Genomic DNA, 26,527 nt, shown 5'->3' on the forward strand with positions numbered 1-26,527 from the left:
CTCCGTCGAGCGTGTTCTCTGCCAATTAGCATTACAAAACCTGCTGAGTCTGTTAAGTACATCACTTCAGCCCCGGCTACTGTAACATTTACGGTGTTCGCGGGATGACAGTAGCTTGTTTGTATGTAGCTACTCAGCCAATCGTTACATCCGAACATGAGAGAGGTCGCCTTGGGTTTGTTGACAAACGGCCCAATTCACTTAGAGCAGACAAAGCCGCTTACAAGACGACTGAGGGCAGCATTTGCAAGAGCAATCCACACGCCTCTGTAGGCCATTTCATTGACTTAAAGGCTGGATGTTTGAAATGAATCATATGATATGCATTCAAAGACTTTAATAGGAAGTTTAACACAATAATAAAAAAAAATATATATATATATATATATTTTTTTTTATTGTGTTAAACTTCCTATTAAAGTCTTATTAAGTGTTATAGTGTTTTATAGTGTTAAACTTCCTATTAAAGCCATGACGCCTAAGCAAGTTTTTATTAATCATACATAAGACTTTAATGGAATATATTTGAATAAAAAATATACAGTACATGTAAAAAAAATTGAAATGCTGAAAACTACTGTACCTGTATCTGTAATGAGAATCAAAAACGTACAGTGTGACAAGATAATATTAAGCTTTTAACTAGAAAATCTAAAGTAATCTGTTAACCTGGTAGCAATTTAAAAGGGACTGGTAGATGTGTTTCTTTACATAAAAAATATCTTTGTGTGCGAGTAAACAGTCCTTTAAAAATGTTATTGAGGATGAGAATATCAGTCATGGAGACTTCTTTTTTTTCCCACTGTTTCTTTATTATTATTATTATTATTATTATACATGAATATTCTGTCAATGTTTTTCCTTTTTTTGTATCATCTAGCAGTCCTTCCAAAGGTTTTTATCGGAATATTTTAATTTGACTCTGTTTAAATGATATAAATGCAAACTAATTGAGACACGTTACGGTATTGAGAATTTCAACCGAAAAAGCAATAAAATACATAAATACCTAATTACTATGTTAAAATTAAGCTTTGTGCTTTGAGAACCCAATTATCTTTATTATTATGATCATGTTTTTCTGAATTATATTTTCTCAATTAAAATCATATACAATACAATTTTATTTACATATCACAATTTAAAAACACTTGAAGGTGACCAAAGCGCTTCACAAAAAGACGATGACCACATTTTAAAACGCACAACACAATCATAATGTTTCAGTGGTTTCTTGAGAATGGCCCAACTTTATGGATACTAATAGAAAGAGAGAAAAAACAGCCGTGCAGTCTGTGAAAGACTGTAATGTGTAGAGACATTGGGATCAGAATGGGATCTGTCCATACTATAGTAAGAACCAGTTTTTTTTTACTGATGTAACTCAGAAAGTAAAGCTGAATGTTTTATTCAACAATGTAGCATGGGGATATCTGGGCTACTTGTCACCTAGCAACCCAAAGTTAACTAAAAAGAAACTGAGTTTCAGTTCAGAAATTCGTTTATTCGTTTTCCATTATTCTTTGATAAATAAACCTCTTTAACAGATAACTATTGCGTAACACCAACCAATCAGATTGTTGCTGGCAATTCCAACTAGTACCCGCCATTCCTGTGTGCAATATGCATCAGACAGTCAGCGAATGGCCTGTGGGCGGCCTATGGGCATTACGCCTGAGGCAGAGACTGACACACATGTTGCTTATAGATGCTGCTTGTTTATTTATTTATTGGATGAAATGGCATGCACAAATTGTCCATACAGGACGTCCTGGTAGAGACCACAGAAGAAGAGGTCCTGACATCTCAAAGTAAATCTTTGTTTGGGTTGAACAAAAGAAAGTCGTGTACATGTCTTGAGGGCGAGTCAAGGATGAAAGAATCATTTTTGGGTGAACTGTCCCTTTAAAAGTGCTCTTGATATGTCTGCTGTAAAAGGTTTTGATGATATTGCTCAAATCAATTCCTCTATGTTTAGTGTTGTGTTAGAATGGCTAACTCCAGCCAAGTCTTTCAGAAGTTAGCGAGAGGGCTAACATCTCTTCTAGCACCTTTAAGAGAAACTCTCAGATCTCAGATTGGGAAGGAAGTGTACTTGGCGTTTATGTATTAAACGTTCACACATGCATTACGAGGAGCTCTTTGGCATATTGAGGTGATCACAGGGCAGCACAGGAGAGCAAAATAATGCCTAACAGAAAGCCCGACACCCGCTTAGATCAAACAGAATAACTCTGGAGTCTGATCTCCACAATCAGGAGAGATGACATTTGAAGACCGCATCAAAAAGAGCGGCATGACAGGTGATCAAAAGGCCTCACTGCATAAGTGACAAGCTTGGGCTGCGTACACGCAAACACACGCTAGAAAATTCCCTTGACCTTGCCTCATGATCCCAGTTGTTTTTTCCTTTTCCCGAGTTTCACGAGAATTCATTGTGTGGCATTTAAAACATTACCCAAACTATGGTCCAGTTCTGAATATGGACCTCACACTACACAACAACAACAGCAAAACCACAGGAAAAACAAAATCAGACGCTGCATGCTGTTGGTTGGTTTGTTTTTCAAATCTATGCATGTGTACTTTTGTAGGTTTATTTGTTCAAATTTATTTTACAGACATAACTTATGAAAAAACAAATAGTGCTAGGAGCATCAAGATATCCAGATATCTTTCAAAGATTTTATGCCGCTATCAGTTTTTCTTAAATTATGAAATGTTTATATATATAATTTCTCAGAGTTCTTAACTACTGGAGCATTTAGGGATGAATAATGAACAAATAGCTCAAAGGCTGTTATTTATTTGTCATCTTTATTAGCCAAAGAACAAATTCAAGGTGTTCATACGGTCCTGAAAAAATGGTTTGTTCTGGAATGAAACTCACTTTGATTAAAACTATTTTGTTTCATTATAATTCAATTCATCCATATTTATAAAATGATAAATTACTTAAAATGATTTATGAAAAGATGCAACAGTATTTCATTTCTCAATGTTGCATCAGGAATGAAAGTTAAAGGGACAGTTCACATTGCCCCAAACCCGTATACATTTCTTTGTTTTGCTAAACACAAAGGATTCAGATTGTTAAAAACCTGTATAAAAGTCTTTGTTTTGTTGAACACAACAGCAGATATTTGGAAGAATGTCAGTAACCAGCAGATCTCATTCCCCATTGACTCCCGTAGTATTTATTTTCTTTACTATGACAGTAAATGGGGGATGAGATTTGTTTGGTTAGTGACATTCTTCCAAATATCTGCTGTTGTGTTCAACAAAACAAAGACTTTTATACAGGTTTTTAACAATCTGAGGGGGAGTAAATGATGATCATTTTTGGGTGCACTATCACTTTTAGATCTTACTTTGTACGTGTACTGGCATGTAAATGGTCAGATATAGATTATATTTTCTGATTTTTATCAGAATTTGGCCATATTCTCATTATGAGTGCCATAATCCGGTTAAAACAATATTCAGTTTTTAGAAAGCATGTTTAGTTGTTTGTGTTAATTCTATATCATGGAGGCACGTTATTCTTCATATCTACTCTATTATGTAAGCATGCCTGAAGTAATTATGAGTGCTATAAGAGGCTGGTAATTGTAATTGTCGGGAGAAAAACATTTTTGGAGCCAAGAAGACAGATTACATTGTGAACATTAAGAGAAGTGAACATAAATCAATATACTGATAGGTAAGTCTCATGACCTACATTTTACAATTCATTGGACTCCTGTGTGCAGTTGAATGAGATTTAATTTAAATTAAAATTTGATTAGATTAAATACTACTGTGAAAAATGACTAGAGATGAATAAATGACAAAGGCGAGCACCTCTATTATTTCCATAAGAGAATAATGATTATGTGTATACACTCATATTCCAATAGTTGTACATCATCTTTTTTGGTTTGAAATCAACCTATTTGCCAATCAAACAGGATATTTTACAAAACACAACACGTGATGGGACTTTTGTTCATCATGGAATTGATTGGACCGTGGGAAAAGTGGGCATTACTGATGATCCATGCACTGTTATACCTGGAATGTCTATTTAAAGTTTCATTTCATATAGGTTTTATACAGAATATGGAGAAACATGGTCATTGCTACACCTGATGTGGAATAATCCGTGAAGTGACCTGATGTGATTTTGGCCAGTAAATGACCTCAGAGGGATGTCAGAAAGCGAGAGTGAAAACATAAACTCAGTCTGGCTTAGGAGGAACACAGGAGCGGGGTAACATGGGACATGCTTTGACCTTTCTTTGCTTTTTATGAGTAATAGCCTTGAGCTTACGCCACTAAATCCCCTGTCAGCTGTACAGGAATAGATATTTCACCTGTGAATGCAATCTATACTGGCATTCTGATGAATATTGCACACTGGGCTGTGCTGAACTGGCACACGCCGTTTTTGCTTTTATTGTGTGCTTGGATTTGTGGCCGGTACATATTTTGAAAATATACAGTCACACGCGCGATTGGGAGAGTATTTCAACTTTCACATCAAACTGTAAAACGCATGAATGTCTATATTAGATACAAAATGGCAAACCAAATACACTAAAGTGTTTGGTGTTTGTTGCTGCTTTAAATTTTGACTGAATAATTCATTTTACAATTTGACAATTGTAGCTGAACCTTATAAAAAGTTGAAATTGCTTTTAATTGTCTGACTTATTGTGTTAATTTTTAAACAAAACAAAACTTTAAAATAGTAATATGTATAATATTTTAAATTAAGACAACGCTTTAATAATTAATGACAGTAATAACAACAACTATACATAAACAATAACGAAAAATAATAATAATGATAATAGTAATCATAAATATAATAATAACAACAGCAATACTACTACTACTAATAGTAATAATAATGATCAATAACAACAATACATATTTTTTCTGTTGAATGTTCTCGACAGCTTCTGTGAAATTGACCCATATCATTTTTGGGTGCCACTGTATGAGTGTTCACAAACCATTCACGACGCACAAATGAGTGCTTTCCCAGCGAGACGCTGTAAGCATGATAAATGCGAGTCGGTAATGAGGCCGTACAGCCGGTGAGGTCATTCTGATACTCTTTAATTTGGACATCCCACACAACACACTATCACACGCATGTCATTTATTTGCTCATCTTTCTTCTCGTCCTGTTTTTCCTGCCCGCAGTAAGCCAAGGGGGAATGGCGGCGGATATCTGCCCCGATCCAGGGATTCCTGAAAATGGGAAAAGAATTGGCTCCAGCTTCCAGTAGGTTCTCTATTTATTCTCTTATCTGCAGCGCTTGTCCTTTTTAACCGCATGACACGGTTTTAATCAGGTCTGGACCTGCTGCCTGTCTGAACTCCCGCACCGATAGGCCATTACCACTAGGACCTCTGGTCACCACTACTAAGTGGGTTTTTAATGTCTCTCACACAAAAAAAGAGCAGATATGTGTGATACGTTCTGCATTTAATAGAAAACCATCTGGGTGTTTCAGAAAATGAAAGCAACTGCAGAGACAAGCGGCTTATGGTGACAGAAAACGCTTTCATTTCTGTGACAAAAGAAGGCGTAGTTGGTCTGATGGTGCGACTCGTGTCGCCGGTTGATCGCTGACGGTCATTTGTTTCCCCAAATTCCACAGGGTCGGAGCCAGCATCCAGTTTTCCTGCGACGACAGCTACGTGCTGCAGGGATCAAAGAGCATCACTTGCCAGAGAGTGACAGAGACTCTAGCGGCCTGGAGTGACCACAGGCCTATCTGTCGGAGTAAGTGTAAATATGGGTCTGTTTCGCCCCCCGATGAGACATTTTTTGTGGCGACGTTGTCAGATCTGGTTAAGTGAGATGAGTACCACATGGCGGAAAGCCACACAATCCACAAGCGGGAACAATTGCGCCATGGAGTGGGGTTGAATTATGCTTTAGAGTTAGAATTTCTTTGTTTCTTAGTTTCTCAAAACTTTGCGAGATGGGTGTGTGGGGAGCAACATTGTAGACTGTTATTCATAGATTCTTATTCAAAGAGAAAGATAACTTTGAAGACACTTCAAATGACTGTATAGGACAATACCATATGTATTCTTTACCGAGGCAATCCCATAATGCACAGCAATTTCAGAAAAATCAAGAGCAAGGCATCTCACCTAGGTTACACATCGCTGAGGCACTGGTCAGCATCTAGAAGTGTTTTGTTTGCGAGTAAGAACTCAAATATTTGTTGGAACGTGAGGCGTTGGAACACAAACTTCTGCTTTTTCTGGAGTCAAGCCTGCGTTGATGTTTCTTGTGCCAATAATTTGAGCGCATTCGGTACACTTTTGTCCACGTCCTTTTGTTTGATACTTCCATCAAGCAAATGAATGAGAAGCGATGTTTGCTTTAATTAGGTGCTGCCGTTTTCAGTGCCATTCACCAGAGCTTATATCCACATTTCACAAAACCTCCAACCTAGAAAAGAGAGCTTATTTAAAGCCTAATTTCAGCTTTAATTAAAGTTTTGCTAGCTTTCGCAAACACTACCTCTCATTATACTGCCATAAAGCGATAAGCCACGACAAAACAAGATCAAACCTTCTTCATGCTATCAGACCGCAACAATTCAGCCTCGTTTCGTAGGGGTGTAAATATTTACTTTGACAGGGTTTTGATTAGGAGTCATCAGATGATGTGATGCGAAATTGGCGAATAAAAGTTGCAAATTAAGAAAAGTCTATAAATAACTATAGTCCAAATTTGAACAAATGGACATTGTAAAAAGATGTAAATGCGCTGTAAAGGCCTGTTTACACAAAGAAAAATAACTATAAATATGATGCTAGACGTAGTACTAAAATCACTCTAAATTTAAGAGGATACCCTGATAGCACACATACATACTATTTGATGAATGCATTTACATCTGCAAGACGTTTTTTATTGTTTGCTCATCTGCAATATGTCTCTGAGACGTTTACTGTCAAATGTCTTACACGTCTAGAAGATGTCTGTAAGATGTTTATAATTTGGAATATATCTAAAATCTTTTTCCAAGATGTTTATCAGATGTTTTGAAGCAGCACACGTTTTTCAGATCTTTAGCAGACATCTTACAGACGTGCCTGTGCTTCCACACCACAACCATAACAATAACTAAGCAGAGTAATGATATAGTTGGGATCACTTTTTTTTCTTATAAACAACAAAACATTGACAGCCAATCAAAATCATATTTAAAATTACAATTTGACACTGGTGCATGCTTAGAATCAATGTAACGTTAAAGGTGCAGTTTTTTGCAGTAAAATATCCAATAACTCCAGGCCAGTGTTGTATATTTTGTTCAGTTGAGTACTTAAAATATCGCAAACGTTTATTTGTAAATTGTGAGAAAATTGACAGGTGACTGCCAGACACGGTCCGTGTCACTGGTTAAGTGGCAATGGCATCATATCCGCATTACCAAAGACACTAGATGGAAAGCCTGCAACCTTCAGCGGAATGCAGGAAAGGAGACCAGAGGCTGTTATATGATTGGCTGAGGTGCCTCACATGATTCGTGTAAGCCATTACACTTTCTCCAGACCTTGCATCTCCCTTATAAGGCCCGATTCACATTTCGCATCTAAAACCGTGCGGAAAACACGAGTCGTGCCTCTTTCTCTCTTCAAATGACCCGCGGTGCGCGCGCGGCACTCCAAATAGTTAAATCATTTCCATCTCAATACGGCACCTAGAAAAATGTGCGCAAATAGGGGGCGACGCTCGATGTGAATCGGGCCTAACAAAGTCTCTGGGGTTATCCTTGGTTTCCGCTTTTACTGCCGTAGAAACCATGACAAAACAGTCTCGTGGACAAAGTGTCACGTATATAATTTGTCATGTATATATTTACTGAACAAGCAATAGTTTATAGTTTTTAGATCATCTGACTAAATAGTTAATTTTTTGAATTATGAAAATGTCTAATCATTATAATGTAATAAAATTAAGTCATTTTGATAAAATCAAACGCAACATTTATAAAACTTTATTACTTGACATCATTCATAAATGTGATTAATCATTCACGTCTGATTGATAATTAGCGGTGGAGCTAAAGGCGACAGTTCCCATTATTCCACGCTCCTTGCCGCGTCATTAAGCTACGCCAATGTTGTTGTTTTGAACATTTCTGTTTTGAATGTGCGCCCTCTAGCTGCGGATTTTACAAACTGCGCCTTTAATAAACATAATCTCCGCATTGGCTGTGATCGTCACACCACAGTTCACAGTTTTTTACATTCTGTGTGCACAGACGGACCGCTTGTCACCGAAAACGTTTCTCCTAGCACCCGGTTAGGATGCAGACCAGAGCAATGCAACAAGGTTTAGGCAATTCGTGCATCTGCTTCATAACAAGAGCCAAATGTAGATTTATTTCGGCATACCAGAAGCCTCATCACAGCGGTCACGCGGATAGATACGCTTAAGACGAGACCTGGAGTGTCTCAGTTCTGAAAGCCACAGAGGACACAGGCCTCCAAATGACATTAATCAAAATGAAATAAGGCAGTGTGTCAGACGAGCGGACGGAGGAGTAACCATGTTTGACAATTTCTTTGCACAATTCTCGCCCATCGCTGATTGATCCAGACACTTTTGTTTCTTCAGCGCCAAATAACCTTTTTAAAGACAAGCCTTAAATGCCTTCTTTTCCCTCTTTCTAAGATATTTCGGGTGGGGGGAGTACGAAGCGGCAAGGTAAAGACCCTTTAGCTTTCTGATTTATTAACCCCAAGAGAGTACATTTTGGACCTGTAAATGAAATAAGCTCAATTTTGACTGCTGCTTTTAGCACTTACTGCCACTTTGGTAATTAAGTGATGCTTATAACATCAATTTGCAAGTATAGAGACCGTGAAGGAGGTCATTGTATATGCCAGATGCGGCGTGATAAGTCATGGTTTTAAACTTGAGCTCTGTTTACACCTGCTATTAATATGCATCTCAAATGCATTTTCTGTGACCACTGTGGTTAGTTTTATTGACTCGCTTTCATCTGCCGATTATGTTGTTGCACTTAAATAGAAGTAAAAACAAAGTAAGCACACTCTCGCTGTACTAAAGTTCCCCAGATCTCCATCTACTGTAGGTTAATACTGAACATACGCTTATTTAACTCCATTGTTTGTTCAGAGCATATAGCACGTTTAGAACCCAGTGTAGTTGTGTGAAATTAAGAATCCAGTGCAGTATTTGCTGCGTTCTCTCTTCACAATCCAAATCTCCTCGAGCGGGCGTGCTCTTTGAAACTGTCTAAGAAAATCCCTGACTAAACAGAAGGGAGAAGTAGTTAATACCCCGGCACTGTAAAACACTGGAGGAAAACCCTGACTCTGTCAATGATTGAGTCGAGTTATTCTGAGGCATGACCTTAAATAGATTCCCAGCTAACACAGTTACGTTGTGATGACGTACCTGGACCGGACCATATTCGTTGCCACGACATACCAAATAACGTTCCAGCGACGTAACTTTCTGATTCCCAATTTCTTCTTGACAACGTAACATTGGAAATTTCTGGGACGTGGTGATTACCTCCTGAAGACGTAAATGGAACGGACCAATGGATTCGTTGCAGCAACGTACCAAATAACGTTTCTGAGACGTGACGAGTACGTCCCAATGACCAAACAGTTAAAATTGTTTTTATAATTTTATTTAAACACATCGTCCCTCACATGGAGGATTAAATTAATTTGTGATTAGATGTAATTTTATGCATAATTTGAATAATTTTCTAGTTAAAATGTATTATACAACGTATTACGTTTAATAAAACTTAACACAGCGCTGTACATCAGCATGGACAAGCGCGCGCATTAAATAAATAGAAACGCAGTTTTAATTGTTGTATCTTATTAAACTTCAGTTTAATCGCTGTGAAAAGTCGGATTAATAGCATTTGTTTTGACAATAACAGATTTTACTCTGATCATAAATTTGGCATATAATAACATAATAAATCTATATTACCAGATTCATTAATCAAATGACCAGTGTCCAGGTATCTGAAGACCAGTATGCCACATCGCCACAATGTTCTCCATGGGATTAATTCACGACGTTATTTGAGGACGTGGCTACGACGTTTCTGGAACTTTAGCAAATACTGTACGAAATGGAACGTTGCCGAGACGTCCTAAGAATGTTGTCACAAAGTAATGTCACGGTGACCAAATGAAGACGAACTGGCGACGTCATCAGAACGTTTTTTTTTTTTTTTTTAGTGGGGTGATTAAATATAAGCCCTGATTAGGTTGCACATCTCAGTTTCTCAACGAGAATGCTGTAAAATGTTAATTGCATGCAATGTGTGTGTTCATCATGTTAGAATTCCCACATCTTGTTTTTTATTTGTGCAATGCAATCTGGGATTGCCTTCTCTACAAAGCACACGTGCTGTACACATTTGACCAAAATGAGGGTTCTGAGAAGCTCGTACAATTCTCAGATATTCGCCTACATATAGCGATAACTATATTATCATCCACACTAGGGGTGCAACGGTATGTGTATTCATACCAAACCGTCACGGGCAACATTCCAAATATAGTCATCATTATCTTCAGCTGGCATGTTCATGTGACAACGAAGCTATAGTGTCCATCAGCAGATGTCACTATTTTAATAGCATAAAAACTGTTTGCAAATAAACAATACATTTTATATTTTGAAAAGTTTAAAATATAGTATATAGCATATTTTAAAAACTTTTTAAAATATAAAATGTATGTTCATTTGCAAACAGTTGGTTTTATGCTTAAGTTATGCCACAATGCTTTGTTGTCACGGGAACATGCCAGCTGAAGATAATGAGGAAAATTACGTTGCTTCCTTTGCCAAGTGCATTCCAAACGTCTACATAATGGCACGTAAATGCCCTGTTCATTCCAAAGTCTATACTCCAAGGGCTCTGCCCTTCGAAGGGAGTATGGCATAGGAATGATGACTTCGTTTGGAATTTTCCCCGTGACAGCTTGTGACAGTTCGGTACAAATACGCGTACCGTTACACCCCTAATCCACACCAATGTTTATTTTAAGCTTGTGTTCTGCGGTTTTTACTGCGCAAGCCCTTTAAACCCGAATGGATTTTGATTAGTTTTAAATGTGAATGGGTCTAATGTAACTAACTTTTAGAACAAATACAGTGATATTGTATTGTATGTAATATTCAAACAGAAATGACTATTCATGCATCATGTATTTACGTTCATTTTGTTTGTTTTTTACTCCCTTAACAGCAAGAACATGTGGCTCTAATTTGCGAGGCCCTAAAGGCGTGATAACATCTCCAAACTACCCTGTCCAGTACGAGAATAATGCACACTGCGTGTGGGTCATAACAGCGATGGATCCTGAGAAGGTACGTCTGTAATTTAAATCTAAAATCTAAGTCTGACTCATTAGACTCAGTAGTCATTAGAAAATAAATCTCTGCAAAACACGCTTAAGATCCATTTTTAGTCTGGCGATCCCAAACACGATCTGCTTTTGAATAGGCTCTGAGATGCATAATTGACTGGATCCTTGCGTAAATGTCAAAAATAATCTTGAAGATAATTTGGGAGGACATTTGCATTGCAGTCCACAGTGTTTGCATAATTGTCAACCTTTTGGCCGGAGTGTCTCTGGAATTGATTAGGTTCAGCCACACGTCTTCAGCTCTGTGGTAAGAGTGACGGTGGCACAATCCGGTATGACCTCAGTGTGCACCGCGGGAGCCACTCACGCTGTGTTTGCTAAATTAAGACGAAAGGAAAACAGTCAAAATAACAAATTACTGTGGTGTAAACACGGTCATGTTAACATGCATTGCATCTGTGCATGGCAGATTTTAATGCGGGGTGTGGGATGTACTGTATGTGTGTGGGTGACCTTGTTGAGTTACTGTAAAACATAACGTTATAATACAGTGTACATCATATTTTCCTTGTGACTAGGGCTGGGTGATATTTTGAATGTTCACAATACATTCAAACTGGTTTACTTGAAATAAGAAATAAAGTGAGGCTACTGTATTTTGAATGGCCTTTGTATTTGGGTATTCGGTTTCCTAAAGAGGGTTTAGAGGACTTTTCCTTGGGTCATTAACTCCACAAAAAAGTAGTAAAAAACATAAAAGATTTGCTCATTAAATGGGTCATATGGCGTGTTTTTCTGTGTGTGTTTTTCTGTGTCTTTGGTGTGTTATAAGTTGCCCATGCATGTATTAGAAACGTAAAATTGCAAAAATGAAAGTGTGGGAACAAAAGATGCATTCTATCTAAAAGCGAATGCTCACCCAGACCTGCCTGAAACGCCTCGTGTAACCACACCCCCACAAATCTACGTCAGTTCGTGGTATGATTTGACAAGACCGCACAAATGTATACGCAAGTAAGGTGGGCGTACCTGTCAGTACAATTGTAGAGGAACCTGATGTTCCAAATATGGTAAGAGGCGTTACATTTCCATCACACGCTTGCGGTATTCGACCAATCACTACGCACTGGTTAACTGGCCAATCATAGCACACCTCGCTTTTCAGAGCCATGAGCTTTGTAAAAAATCTGCGCGTTTCAGAGAGGCGGGGCAAAGAGGAGATACAAACATGCACGGTATGTGGAAAATACAGCGTTTTTTAACCTTAAATCGTGTAGACACATTGCAGTACATCTAAAACAAACTATAATATTCGTTTTAGGCGTGTCATATGAGCCCTTTAAATATTTTAAATTTGCTTGGCTGCGATGGCTGTTTGGTCAAAAGGACGATTCTTCCGATTGTAAAGAAAACAAGCAACCCTTTCAGAGCAGACACATAAATATTGAATGTCCTTTTGTTTGATCTGATTTATTTGAAATGTGTTTCCATTAAAATCCCCCAAAAATTGTTTTGTTAAACATTTGTTAAACATTCAGGTCATAGGCGTGGGTTTATGTTTCTGCCGGTGGGTGCTCATCGAGCCCTCGAGCATCCACGGGAACTGTGTCTGTGATTCAGCTCCTACAGCACTGCAGCTGAGGAAAACATTACGTTTCTAAAACCCATCCCTCAGGAACTGGATGTGTACAATTAGTCATACAGATGATAGACTATTGTAAAATCTTTGTGACATTCCAGTAAATCGAAAGTACCTGTTGGCCACCATCATAAACAGGCTTCGCTATCAGACGCATAAAATCCCAGCCATGTCACAAGCGGTTTGTTTTTAACTCGGGTTTCAAGCTTTGATCTTATGATGAAATGTGACTTTAATTTCTTTCACAGCGTGTTATTTTTTTCACTAAAGGCTCTGTGGAAATCCTGGTGAGCTGCCTAACTAGACAGCATTTTCTTTAAGGCATCCTATCTAGAATGTATTATAGAAGCAAGGCAGCTTTTTTTCAGGAGATTGGAAGGGTTGTGAGGAGAAATGGTTGCTTTGAGGTCTAGTTATACTTTTGTTTACTCTGCAGTGTTCAAGAAAGTTCAAGGTAAATGCTACATGCATATATCAATGCAGTGCTGAGTTTTGCGGAGAATAGGCGAGAACTAAAATAGTAGACGGGAAGTCCTCTCAGAACAGAATGTTAAGACCTGAGGATATCATAAAAATGCAGTCTCGGTCTGCGTGTCTCAGATGAGAAGGTCATGGTTCAGAACATGGCAGGACTGCTAATACGTTTAGAACTTATAATGGCTGCAGTCATCAGTCCGATACAAACCATACCATATTTTATGTTCACCTGGCATTTCTTTAATGAAAATAAGTCAATATTTGCAAACACTAAGATTCACCATCATCTGTTAGATATACTTTTCACCTTACTGTAAGTTGTTTCTGAAGTAACTCCATCGAATGAAGCTCATCAAATTCTTTGTACTTTTGCTTGAATTGCTTTAGATCAAATATTTAGTGTCGCCGTTCATATTAGCTTTAATAACGTCTGCCCTGAAGCTATACTGCTGCTGTCTTCCTTACATCATTTTTCATGAGTCACTATATAGCATGAAGACTTCAGAGTGACTGAGTATTATGGGCTGTGACATCATGCGATTGGCTGCAACCTGTATGTCACAATGATAAGAAACGGCATTATGGATGGACAGCACACTTGATTATATTTAGTATTTGAACATCAAAGTTGCACTTTGCCTGAATGTCACTGTATTAGAGTTACAGTATTAACAAATGTTGCTAGATCATTTCTCAGAAATAACTTGGTTTTGATATTATTAACCGTCTGGTGTGGCCATGTGACTTTTAATTAGGGTTGCACCGATACCATTTTTTAAAGACCGAGTACGAGTACCGATATTTTTTTACCGATGCCTGTACCTTTTTAAAACACAGTGAGACTAATAAAGATGGAATAGCTTCGTAGTTACAAACAACTCCACCTCAAACAATTTTATGTGCTTTTCACAAACTTTCAAAGCAAATTGCACAACACATTTCTGTCAGTTTTGTCACATGAGGTATCGGTCTTTGGTATCGGTGCACTTTTACAAGTATGAGTACAAGTACATGAGCTTAGTATCGGGCCCGATACCGATACTGGTATCGGTGCATCCCTACTTTTAATGGATGTATGGAGTTAGTCCACACAGGTGCCTTAGCAAACAGAAGTATAGTTTATAGTTTATCCCTAACCCTAACACCTTATCTATAAAAAATATTGATTTACATCTGATTCACGAATAAGTATCAAAGTCTAAATGATTGGTGTTTGCTGGATCTCCAGTGAAAGTCTGTTCATTCAGACAGAGGTGAGATCTGAGAATCTGAAAGCGAGAGAAGAAAGTAAGCAGTCTTTTTGTGTACACTTTCCTGTTGCTTTTGATGAAATGGCCAGGGAAGGGCTAGGCACCGTGTATGGTGTCAACACCATGATTCAGTCGGCTGGGGAAGATCTCATTATCACACACACCAGAGATGTGATGCTTTTTCCTGGTTTTGCATTCACTCTGCTCATGATGGCACACCATTGCTGAAGGCTGAGAGTTGAGATGTTGAAGATCACGGTTAACATGTAGGAAGCAAATGTATAATGGAATGCAATGTAAGTCTGCCTTATGCATACATGTAAATGTGAATGTAAGCCGTTATTTGCATTCATGGACCTTTTAAGTGTAGAGCTGTATAGAAAAAATGAATGTAATTTCTGAAATTAAACCAATAGCCGAAGTCGTGGTTTGCTTAAGAGGACAGGAAAGCTTTAGAAAGGAAAAAAAAGATGTTAATGTCAGGGGACGAAGAGTAGCCCAATAATCATGCACTGGATGAATTGCACGTCTTTTACATCAGAAATTATATTTGAAAAAATAAATCAATTATAAAAGTCATCTGATGCAGAACATTTTCTTTATTGCACTATTGCAGCTAAACTACATGTAGAAAATATATGAAGTACATATTCAACTACTGTATTTGTAGTATACCTACAAAAAGCATTTTTTAATTTTTAAAAATTCATTTTTGATAACAAGAACTGGAATGATTAAATTTGTTATAGTGTTATAGCAGTCAACAAGTGCACTACTAGTTTTTTCAGTATACTGCACTTTTAGTTCATTTTTAAATTTCCCTTAAATTTTACAACATTTTAGTTCGATTGTAAACGTGGGGTGGAGTTGGGGATGGAGGAGGGTCATTTGCTCATGAGTAGAGCGATAAGCTGCTGATTACTGAATTAATTAAAAAAAAGCTGTGATGGCGTCTATAAATTTGATTTGTGTTATTTCACAGTTTTAATGGTTGTTCTAATTATTAGTTGATTATTGTGAAAGTAGCAATGATAATGAATGAACAGTCTGTACCAGTGTGATATGTTATATAATTGTTTAATATTAGTTGGTTAACAACACATGACCTCTGTGAGCTGTTGTATGTTTTGAAACGGACATTATTTTCGGTGCTGCTCTAAGCATGTCTGTAACTCTTTTCTTTTTTGAATTTATCACATTATTTATACTTTTCCCTCCCAAATGTTGATACTGCTTTTTGCACAACATGTTTTTGCTCCGCGCAGAACGTGCGACCTTGCACGTGCAAGGAACTTTGCACTGAACGTGATATGTAAACACTATCACATTTTTTTTCCGGATGAAAACAAACGCAGTACGAAACCATACCATTTAGCAATTTCTGAATAGCATCAGAGAAAGTCGACGGCAAAGCGGAGTCATTGAGGCATCTGTCAGGCTTTTTTAGTTTTTGTGTAAAATAAAGAAATCAATAGTTCTTTTAAGCCGGTGCAGGGAACAATGGCTAAGATGCCCTGTTACTCTCTGAATGTGTTTATGTAGACCATGAGTGCTGTTTGTATCCACTTGCTAAGCTTTCTGTAAAAAATAATCTTTGACAGGATAATTTAAAAGCCTGTATTTTAGGCATCTCGATTAGGGAAGGACACCATATCAGCGCTGACTTTTTATACAGATTGCTTGTCAGGAGCTTGTCGCCGGATCATGCTTTTCTTTTAAAACCATCATGTTCTAGCTGATAAAAACCTCATGCCAGCTTGCTTGAATTTTTTGCTACTCGCATACGAACTAGTGAACGTTTAAAATACTTTTAAAACGTCTGTACCATAAGTACTGTTTGGCTGTGTAACACATTTTTGTTGTCTTTTATTGTCTAAAAATGCCCCCTGGTGTCATATTTACAGTTTTCCGTTGTGTGTCTCCAGTGTGTCACCTGCTGTGTTTACGGTTGAGACGGATTTAAAGACGGGATAGAATATAGATGAGACTAATGGTTCTTTAATGCCCCATTAAAAACATGTGAGGATGTTTGTCCCAATTAAGCTTTATTTTTTTAATTCTCCTTTCTAAGCGATCTCTCCGCGAATCCAGTTTGTGTTCAGCCACCTTTTTCTTTCCTCACATCAAGTGAACGCAGAATACCAAAAGTCTCACATTTCTTGAATTAAAATGACTTAATTGCTCCTCCATAGCTTCTTTTACATTCACTCTCGAATGCGTGAGTATTCAAACCTGACATGATGTTCCCTTTTGGTTTTTCTATGACCTCTCTTTGAATCGGCTTGTGCGAATGGGGCCTTTTTGCTTCAATTTGATGGTCTATGGTTTCTTATCATACTTCTTTGTCTGTGTAGGTCATCAAGCTGGCTTTTGAAGAGTTTGATCTCGAGCGGGCGTATGACACATTAACTGTCGGCGACGGTGGCAAGATAGGGGATGCTCGAAGAGTCCTTTATGTGTAAGTATACCAAAAAGCGCTCTTATGTTAAACCTTGAACACGCATCTCCCTCCATTCACCAACGCCTCCACGCCTAACTCTCTTTATGCTCCATAGAATAACAGTGGCTTATTTTCTTTCAAGTGAAGGAGGCACATATAGTATAAACCCAGCTCCATGTGTATACACAAATCAAAGAGCGAATGTGGATTTTGTGTCTTTTTCGCAGTCTTACTGGCTCCAGCGTGCCAGATTTGATTGTCAGTATGAGCAACCAGATGTGGCTTCATCTGCAGTCCGACGACACCATCGGATCGCAGGGTTTTAAAGCCATATATGAAGGTATGTCACAGCAATGTTTGGGACTGATAGCCATGCACACCTGCTGGTTTTCTCTTTCTTAGGGTCATTTTCAGTCCAATGTCAAGTCCTGTGAAGCAGGACAGTAAACGGTCTTTCCCAGAAACATCAATGTGGTTTTTATTCTCAAAATGTATGATACCACTCTCTAAACACCATGTAAGTTGAGGGCAAATGGAGGAGCTGTGCAGACATGTTTGCTTGAAATACTCTGTTTGCCGGAAAATGATGAAGGGATACTTTAGGCTCGTTTGGCAATACACATCTATATTGCATATAACATTTGCCAGTCCAGTCGAAGACATATTTTCTGCCTTCAAAAAAGTGCAGTAAGTTTGAATGATCAGCTGAAGGACTGAAGAGTTGCATACAGTGTGTTTCAAAAGTCCAAATATTACGGGTGTCGCAGTATATCGGTATTGTCAATATCTGTGATGATTATCAAAATTGTGTTAATATTACACATACAGTATGATAATATTGTCTCCTACACTTGCATTTTGAGTGCGATTCATTGGCTAAATCAAGAGAAACCCCAAACTAACATTTATTTTATTTAAATAGATGTTGCTGTAATATTGTTATAATGAATTATTTTAGCCACGACAATCGAGTTGTGATGCAACCTACAGTTTACAGTAAAGTTCTATATGCATTAACATTTTTTTATTTATGGATTTTGGTTAATGTTCGTTTATACTATTGTTCATTATTAATTGTTCAATATTACAAATGGGTCATAATTAATGATACTTTAAAATTATATGTAGAAATAAACATGAATAATGATATTAAAAAGTACAAATAAAAGTTCATGTAGCAGTTTACAGTAAAGTTCTGTATGTGACTTTTGATGCATTAGGAGTCACAAACTAACCACAATCTTTTTATTCATTTATGGATTTTGGTTATTGTTCATTTATACAATTGTTCATTATCATAATTGTTCATAATTAATGATACTTTAAAATTATATTTATAAACATGAATAATGATATTAAAAAGTACAAATAAAAGTTCATGTAGCAGTTTACAGTAAAGTTCTATATATGACCATTAATGTATTAGGAGTCACACACTAACCACATTTTTAAATTAATTTATGAATTTTGGTTATTGTTAATTTATAAAATTGTTCATTATTATAATTGTTCATAATGATACTTTAAAATTATATGTAGAAATAAACATTAACAATGAGATTAAAAAGTACAACTAAAAGTTCATGTTATCAAACTATTCCTGTGTTAACATGTATAGCTTCATTGCAAATAGATTAGGTAGAATAAACGAAAGCAAGGAATTCAAGCATTCGTACAAATGAGTTAACATAAAACATTTCACACATTTGCTTATATTTGTTTAGTGAGAACCAAAAATGTTAAATATTTTTTTAATTCAGGTTGTACAGTAACACATTTTTTTCAATAGGATCTTTAAGGATTTTCAATGTGATCTTGGCTTTCTGACTCCACGTTTATTCAAATGGAGTCATTTAAAGGAAAACGATTAAATGCATCAACGGTGTCCATAAATACAGCTTAAATAAAATGCCCACTGAAGAACATCCAATTTAATTGACATGATTGTATAAGATGAATGTATTGTTTATATTCTCATCATCTCGTCTTACTTTTTTTTCCCCTTCATCTTGTTTTTCTAAAGTGTGCCGTTTATTACCTCAGAACGGAGCTTTTCCCCAGACGCTCTTCACTTTGAACTGTAACCTCACAATTGAGCAATTCTCACTGTCTGGATAGCCCTGCACAATGACACAAACCCAATTAACTTTGTGTAAACCCAATTTCACACTTGTGCTTCTAGTCACGTTGTCATGTTTGACAACACATCCACCGGGACTCACTGGTGGGACATTTTGTTTGAGGCCTTGTACATGTCAAACTCAAATACATCATTTCACACATTCATTTAAAAGTTTTCAGTTTGGCAGAGATTTTTTTTGAACAGCAGCTGCACAGAAACAATATGTGGTCATCAACCGTGATCTTATTGGACATACCCAGTGTTGTGTGAAGTGTTGATACTGGTTGGTGTTTGGTGCAGTGTGAACCAGCGCTAACTCTTGCATTTCTCTAAAGAGTTAATGCCGGTTTACACGGCCCAAAAACACCAACATTTCACACATTCAGAAGCTGAAGCTATGGCATTTTTAAATATTGGAGAACTGACAAACTGTCATTTTTACTCTGGCCCTTGTTGGTATTTTAAAATACCAATATGGTTAGTGGATCAATCCCAAAACCCAACAAACATTGGAGTTTGTTGATGTTTGTTGGAATTTGCAGTGACAGTGTGAACTAGCCATTGTGGGAATAGTTCACCAAAAAATGAAAATTTAATCATTATTCACACAGTCTCATGTGTTTTTTGTGTGTCACACAAAATGGGAATTTATTAGTTTTATGCTCTTTTTCATGTAACAACAGCAAAACTCTTTAACTGTCATATACAAATAATAATAAAAAGTACCAAGGAGTGCTTACTAATCAATTACTAAAAATAAATAACTAAATAATAATAATAATGATAATTATGACCCGTTAGTTTTGTAGTACCTATTTCATGCCAAACCTGACCAATTTGTGGGTGAGGCATTATTCATTCACAGGTTGAATGATTTTTTTGTTTAAAAAGTTTTGGTTTCAAAAAAAGTCATATGTCTGTGTACTATGTATATTCGTTTTGTATTTATAAACACAAAAACATACACATACATATATTTGGGAAATATTTAGATGTATTTATTGATATTTACTAATAATTTAAATGATAAATAAACATTTATAAAAAATATTGTATACTTTTCTTAAATATATGCATGTGTGTTTGTATAAATACAAAGTTAATATGCACAGTACACAAACATATATTATGTAAACACAAACTTTTAATAATCACGGTTAATCGTTTGACAGCCCTATAATACACACTTTTAAAGAGGGATATTGAGATGTGACATTATTCTGAAAGAAAAGTTTAGCCATAAGATGCATCAAAATACGTTTTATTCCACAGATTTTACGTAGAAGTACAAAGCAAATACCAAAGACGCAATCAAAAGTAAACTTTGGAAAGCCAATTTTACATTGAATCGCATGGGAAATTTCAGAGGCTGAAAATTACAGCACTCCCATTTATAGCTGTTATGTTTCATTTATTAGCATTTTTGGCGATGCACAATGGCTCGCTCAAATTAGAGTTTTTTGTCAATAGCATACATAAAAGATTTGTTTGCTCTAGAGCTAAATGTATTGGAGGTGGCTTGGCTTAATGTGCTTAAAATCATATGAACTGTTTTTAAAAACCTTACATCAAAAGTATACGTATGACAAAGCATTTCTGTAGCCATTCGTTTTCCCAACCGCCTTACCGTGCATTATTTAACGCTGTCGCGGGTGAGAAGCGTCGGCTTCTTTAGTCATGATGAGTTGGCAGTCCTGACACGATGGCCCGCTATTCTTGTGGGTTCTCGAACTAATCGCCTGTGGCAGCTCCAGAGGTATTTAACTACTCTTAACACCTTGTAGAGTTCCTGGAATCTGCCACGAGAGGGAAACTCATCCCCTGTAGATTATCGGCCGGCTGGGTCAATGAAGCGCTCGCTACCGAGCTGACACCACAGTTGTTAACATAAAAACCAACTCTTCCAGAACGTCATTCGTTTATCACTGTCGCTTTATCCTGCCTTCCACACACCTCTGCTCTTCTGCACTTTATCTTGACATCATTTCCGCATTTAACTGGTGCTTATTGGACGGTGGCTCGTGACTGGCATGGCAAAGCAATGCTAATTGCAAATAATAAAACAAAACTAATCATACACTGTAAAAATGATTTGTTGTTTTTTGTTGTTTCAACTTAAACAAAGTTAGGCTAACCTGGTTGCCTTAAAATTTTGATTGAATTCAAGTTCAAAATGAAGAGTTTGGTTCCAAAATGAGATAAAAAATTCAAAAATGATGTTTTTTTATTGTACATTCCAATTAATATCAATCAAACTGCAGTTGGTTTGTTTTGATTTAAGCCACAATAACTAAAAAAATACAGCTAACTTACACAATAAAACACGATAAAAACATGATTTTTGATTTTTTTTTAAAACGGAGATATCTCATTTTGGAACCAAACTCTTAAAATATTTTGAGCTGGCATCAAATTCATTAAAGACATACTTCACCCAAAAGTGAAAATTCTGTCATCATTTACTCACCTTCGAGTTGTTCAAATCTGTATAAATGTCTTTTTTCTGACAAACACAGAGAAAGATATTTGGAAGAATGCTTATAACCAGACAGATTTTTCCCATAGTAGAAAAAAATTACTTTATATATATTTTTTGTTCTGTTGAACACTAAAGACGACATTTTGAAGAATGTAGGACAGCAAACATTCTGGGGCACTTTTGACTACCATTGTTTTTTCCTACTATGGGAGTCAATGGGGGGCAAAAGTCTGTCTGGTTATATGCAGTCTTCCAAATATCTTCCAAGACATTTATACAGATTTGTAACAACTCAAAAGTAAGTAAATGATAACAGAATTTTCACTTTTGGGTGAACTGTCCCTTTAAGTCAACTAATATTTGTAAGTTGATTGAACTCAAAATTTTAAGGCAACCAAGGTAGCTTATTTTTTAGTTCAAACCACAAAACAAATTCACAATCGTGCATGGTTGGGATAGCTAGAAAAGTAGGTTGATCAAACACTTGCCATATCTTTTGTTGTTGACGTGAAAGGCCAGGCGTCCGGTGGAACTCTGCGGTGTTTCGGTGTGAATTCATCTGTCGCTCTGTAAAAGCTAGCCAAATTGGACACGTGCCAAAATGGACAGGTTGCATGACACCTATATTAAAACAAAGGAAAACATGACCCGACTGCATCAAATAAGGGTTGAAACTGAGCTAGGATGTGTTTTCATGTGAAAAGTTCTAAAGAAAAACTACTTTACACCACTGACTACACCAGAATGTGGTCGGACGGTGTACCAAAACACTTCATCCATAACAATCTGGCTGAGAACAGTTCGAATGAAATAAAACATGCACTCTTGTTTTCTCTCCTACACAGAGATCGACAAAGGTGGATGTGGAGATCCAGGCATCCCTGCATACGGAAAGCGAACCGGAGAGCGTTTTTTACACGGCGATGTGCTGACCTTTGAGTGTCAGGCTGCTTTTGAATTGGTGGGGGAGAGGACGATATCGTGCCAGCAAAATAACCAGTGGTCCGGAAACAAACCCAGCTGCATCTGTAAGACTTTGTTTGTTAAAGAATGCTTATAATTATTATTAAGATGGATTAGTGCGTGACATGGAGATGCGGTGAATATGAAGCCGGATGCCACTCCGTCGAATCCCAAGTTGCTGTATGAGAGGTCAATCATCATACTTTTGTTTATAGAACGTGTGACAGCGAGGAAGAATTGCTTCCAATTATAGTGTTCTCATCTGTGTTGACTTAGCACACATAAGGGTTTGGCAGACATTGGTGGGATTGTACAGCATCACTGCCGTCCAGACACCTGATTCACCACATCTGGATATATGCTCACATATACAGTAACATTTTTCCATCATGTTGTCGTCATTTGTGCTGTTTCGTGCTGCTTTCAACAGAAACCCAATAGAAACCATCACAGAAATTCTAATGGTTTCCATGAAATACCATTATGACTCATTAGCTTTGTCCATTAAAACCGTTACTGGTTTTTCTATTTTGTAGTGTGTCTTAGGCATTATTCCAATAGGATTAATCTGCCAGATAATATTCCACCAGCAGGATCCATCACATACCACACCATTATAGTTTCCATTAAAACCAATACAATTCCGATTATAACCTTTAAACCATTACATTTTCTGTTGGGTTTTAGGCAGGATTGTATTGTTTTCATTTAGCAGGGATTTTTTTGACGTATTTACCATTTTACTCGATTATGTGTATTCTATGCTGACCTTATCGCATACAAATTAGTGCCGTCGCATTCTGTGCGGTTAGTAAATGAAAGTGGTCAAATATTGTGTGTACTGTTTAGTGAATTTCTCTCTCAATCCGAGTCGATGCTGTTGTTTATTTTAAGGATTTTTCTTGGTTTCGAGCAGGCGTTACCTCATCAACACGTTTTGTTGTTCAAATGAAAACCTCTCGAGCAAATGACTTTGTTTTGCTGTCATTTTGTATTTCTCGACAGTGAGCCAGGTGCTCGCATTATCGTTTCTGCACCGCGCTCCTCATTGTCACAGCCCGTGTGAACCCTCCTGCCTCTCGTGAGTTTTCCGAGGCAAAATACCAGCACGACGGGCCCTTAATGGATGTGTGATAACGAAGACCTTGTGAATGAAAATAAATATGGTAACCTTTGTAATGGAATTATAACTATTTGTCTTCATCTCCGCAGTCTCCTGCTTCTTCAATTTCACCACCCCGTCAGGCACCATCCTCTCGCCCAACTACCCGGAGGAATACGGAAACAACATGAACTGCGTGTGGCTCATTATAGCCGAGCCGGGCAGTCGGATCCATCTCATTTTCAGCGACTTTGAGCTGGAGCCTCAGTTCGACTATCTCATTGTCAAAGACGATGGGATGCCGGAACCCACCACGTTTGGGACGTTCTCCGGCAAGGATGTGCCGTCGCAGATCGCTAGTAATGGACATATTATGCGCCTGGAGTTCCAATCTGACCACTCCAACACTGGGAAAGGATTTAATATCACCTACACAAGTAAATGCGCTTTTTCAATTTTTTTGTTCTTTCTTATAGGAAGGTGGTCAAACAGGTCGTCCTGCCTCAATTTCACTCCATTGGTTGAGCTGATGTTGTCACGTTGGGGTGCTCACACAACGGTTTGATGTCACCGTTGTGTTTTTGGAAATGTACCTAAAAATTTCTTACAGATGTCTCTGCGTATTAAGCAAAGATAAGAGAGAGCAGTTTACCGTCAAATAAAATGACACACTTCATCTTCAATCTACCCTTTTGTCCTTGTGACGCATTGCATAGTGTGTAAGATGATCTTGTATTTATATTTAGAAATGATATCTTTCAGTGTGAGAAACACGCAGTCATTTGAGTAAATCACTTTCTCTCAGGTGCAGTTAAATTCATGTATTATTCCCCGTAACTCAGAGTGATATCTTTGTAGCTGAATAGGTTCATTTATAATATTCAAGGTAGAGAATATTGCGGTAGGCCTATCTCCATTCTGAAAAATGTAATTTTTCCATATTTTCAGCACTTAAAAGGGCATTTTGACCTTCACTGCAACTTTCATGGGAATCTGCAACTGGCTTTGGATTTCTTTTGTCCTGCAATTTAAAGGCAGTCCATAGTCACGCGAGATAGTCCATAGTCTGCATTTTTCGATTTTCAATTTCAATTCATTTTTAGGTTTAAGTACGATGACATTGACAAGATTCATTTCCATTGAAATCAGATTGTCTTTGACACAGAAAAATGCCATTTTGTATTTTTATTGCATTATGCAAAATTTGATAATACCAGTCTGCCATAGCTGTGCTCCAAAACCTGTGCTCAACACAAAACCCCTTTTGAGATCTCGTCTTTTAGCGGAATCCAAAGCCAGCACTGCATGCCTTCTTTGTATATAAGACCATACCATAATTCATTGTGGCTAGCTCAGCGGAAAAAATATATAATGTTTGATGGCTAATAAAGCAGGAGAACTGGTGTTGTTTTAATTCAGTTCAATTCAAATTTATTTCTACAGTGCTTTTTACAATTTTGCATTGCATAGCTTAAAAAAAACACATTTTAGAACAGCCAGAAGGGGAAGAATGGAAATAGAGGAAAAAAGAAATGGGCCTAATTGAAAAGCGAAAACATATGATATTTATATCAAACTTATATTAAATTTTACAATACATGATCTCATTTTTTAAGATGCATGGTACATTAACACAAAACTAGTGATATTGAATGCTAAACAGTCACACCCATTCATGACATACTGTATGCAAAAAAGTCCAATCATAGGAATTTCTTAAAGACTGAATTTTGATGTGTTATATCTTTTAGTTTACCGTTTGTCTTATTCTTACCTTGTGTTATGAAATGCAACGATGTTACTAGATACCACAGAAAGCAGTTATAAAGTCAATAAATCTCCTTAAAGGTACAGTTCACCCAAAATTGAAAATTCTGTTATCATTTACTCAACCTCGGGTTGTTCCAAACCTTTTTAAATGTCTTGGTTCTGATATGTGTTAGAATGTCAGTAACCAAACAGATCTCATCCCCCATTTACTGCCATAGTAGGGAAAATAAACACCATGGGAGTAAAAGGGGGATGAGATCTGGAACAACCTGAGAGTATGTAAATGATGACAATATTTTCATTTTTGGGTGAACTATCCCTTTCGTTTTAGATGTAGCTCCTTAATGTACCTGAAATTTTGACAGATTTGATCTTTTTGATACATATTTTTGGTAGAGTACTAGCCCCTGTCTGTTTGGAAGCAAGCTGGCATGTTGTGTGGGTTTATAAAAACAAAACGTACGTACGGGAGAGGCGAAAGTTTCTGGCGATGTCACTGAATGCGGTTTGATATCTCAACAGTGCTGCCTCAGTAATGGCGTGTCACCGTCTCAGAAAGCAGAGGACATGTTTCCCAAAGTGGCGCTGGAGAAACTGTCAGGCAGGGCTGTGAGAACAATGAGCCTGTCATTGGGGAACGGGCCATGCAGAGTCGCGTACATGCCCTAAGACCTGGCCGCGAGGTCTCCGTGCATTAGCCATCACACTTCCACAGGGGCCTGGACGACAGACGCGTCCACCAAACCAAAGCACTAAAATAGCTTTGTCAGGATCCTGTGCTTGCGCGAGTATTGAATAATTGAAGCTTCCGCGCTGACAGCTGTGATGCATGTGCGCGACACGTGTGCGAGCTGTCTTACAGAGCCGTGTTAAGGGAAAACAGATTTG

The 26,527-nt window shown here is 37.4% G+C and overlaps 1 protein-coding gene across 2 annotated transcripts in view; it reads left to right on the forward strand.

Annotated features, from left to right (window-relative positions):
- Positions 1-26,527, forward strand: part of csmd1a (CUB and Sushi multiple domains 1a) — a 480,783-nt gene that overhangs the window by 332,352 nt on the left and 121,904 nt on the right. For both annotated transcript variants that reach the window (XM_057341293.1, XM_057341294.1), the window contains exons 8-14: positions 5,194-5,275; positions 5,655-5,779; positions 11,277-11,398; positions 17,118-17,221; positions 17,431-17,543; positions 22,650-22,832; positions 23,980-24,306. In XM_057341293.1, coding sequence (XP_057197276.1) covers positions 5,194-5,275; positions 5,655-5,779; positions 11,277-11,398; positions 17,118-17,221; positions 17,431-17,543; positions 22,650-22,832; positions 23,980-24,306 — 1,056 coding nt within the window. The remainder of the gene's footprint in view (positions 1-5,193; positions 5,276-5,654; positions 5,780-11,276; positions 11,399-17,117; positions 17,222-17,430; positions 17,544-22,649; positions 22,833-23,979; positions 24,307-26,527) is intronic.

Source organism: Triplophysa rosa, linkage group LG9 (assembly GCF_024868665.1).
Source record: "Triplophysa rosa linkage group LG9, Trosa_1v2, whole genome shotgun sequence".
Lineage (NCBI taxonomy): Eukaryota > Metazoa > Chordata > Actinopteri > Cypriniformes > Nemacheilidae > Triplophysa > Triplophysa rosa.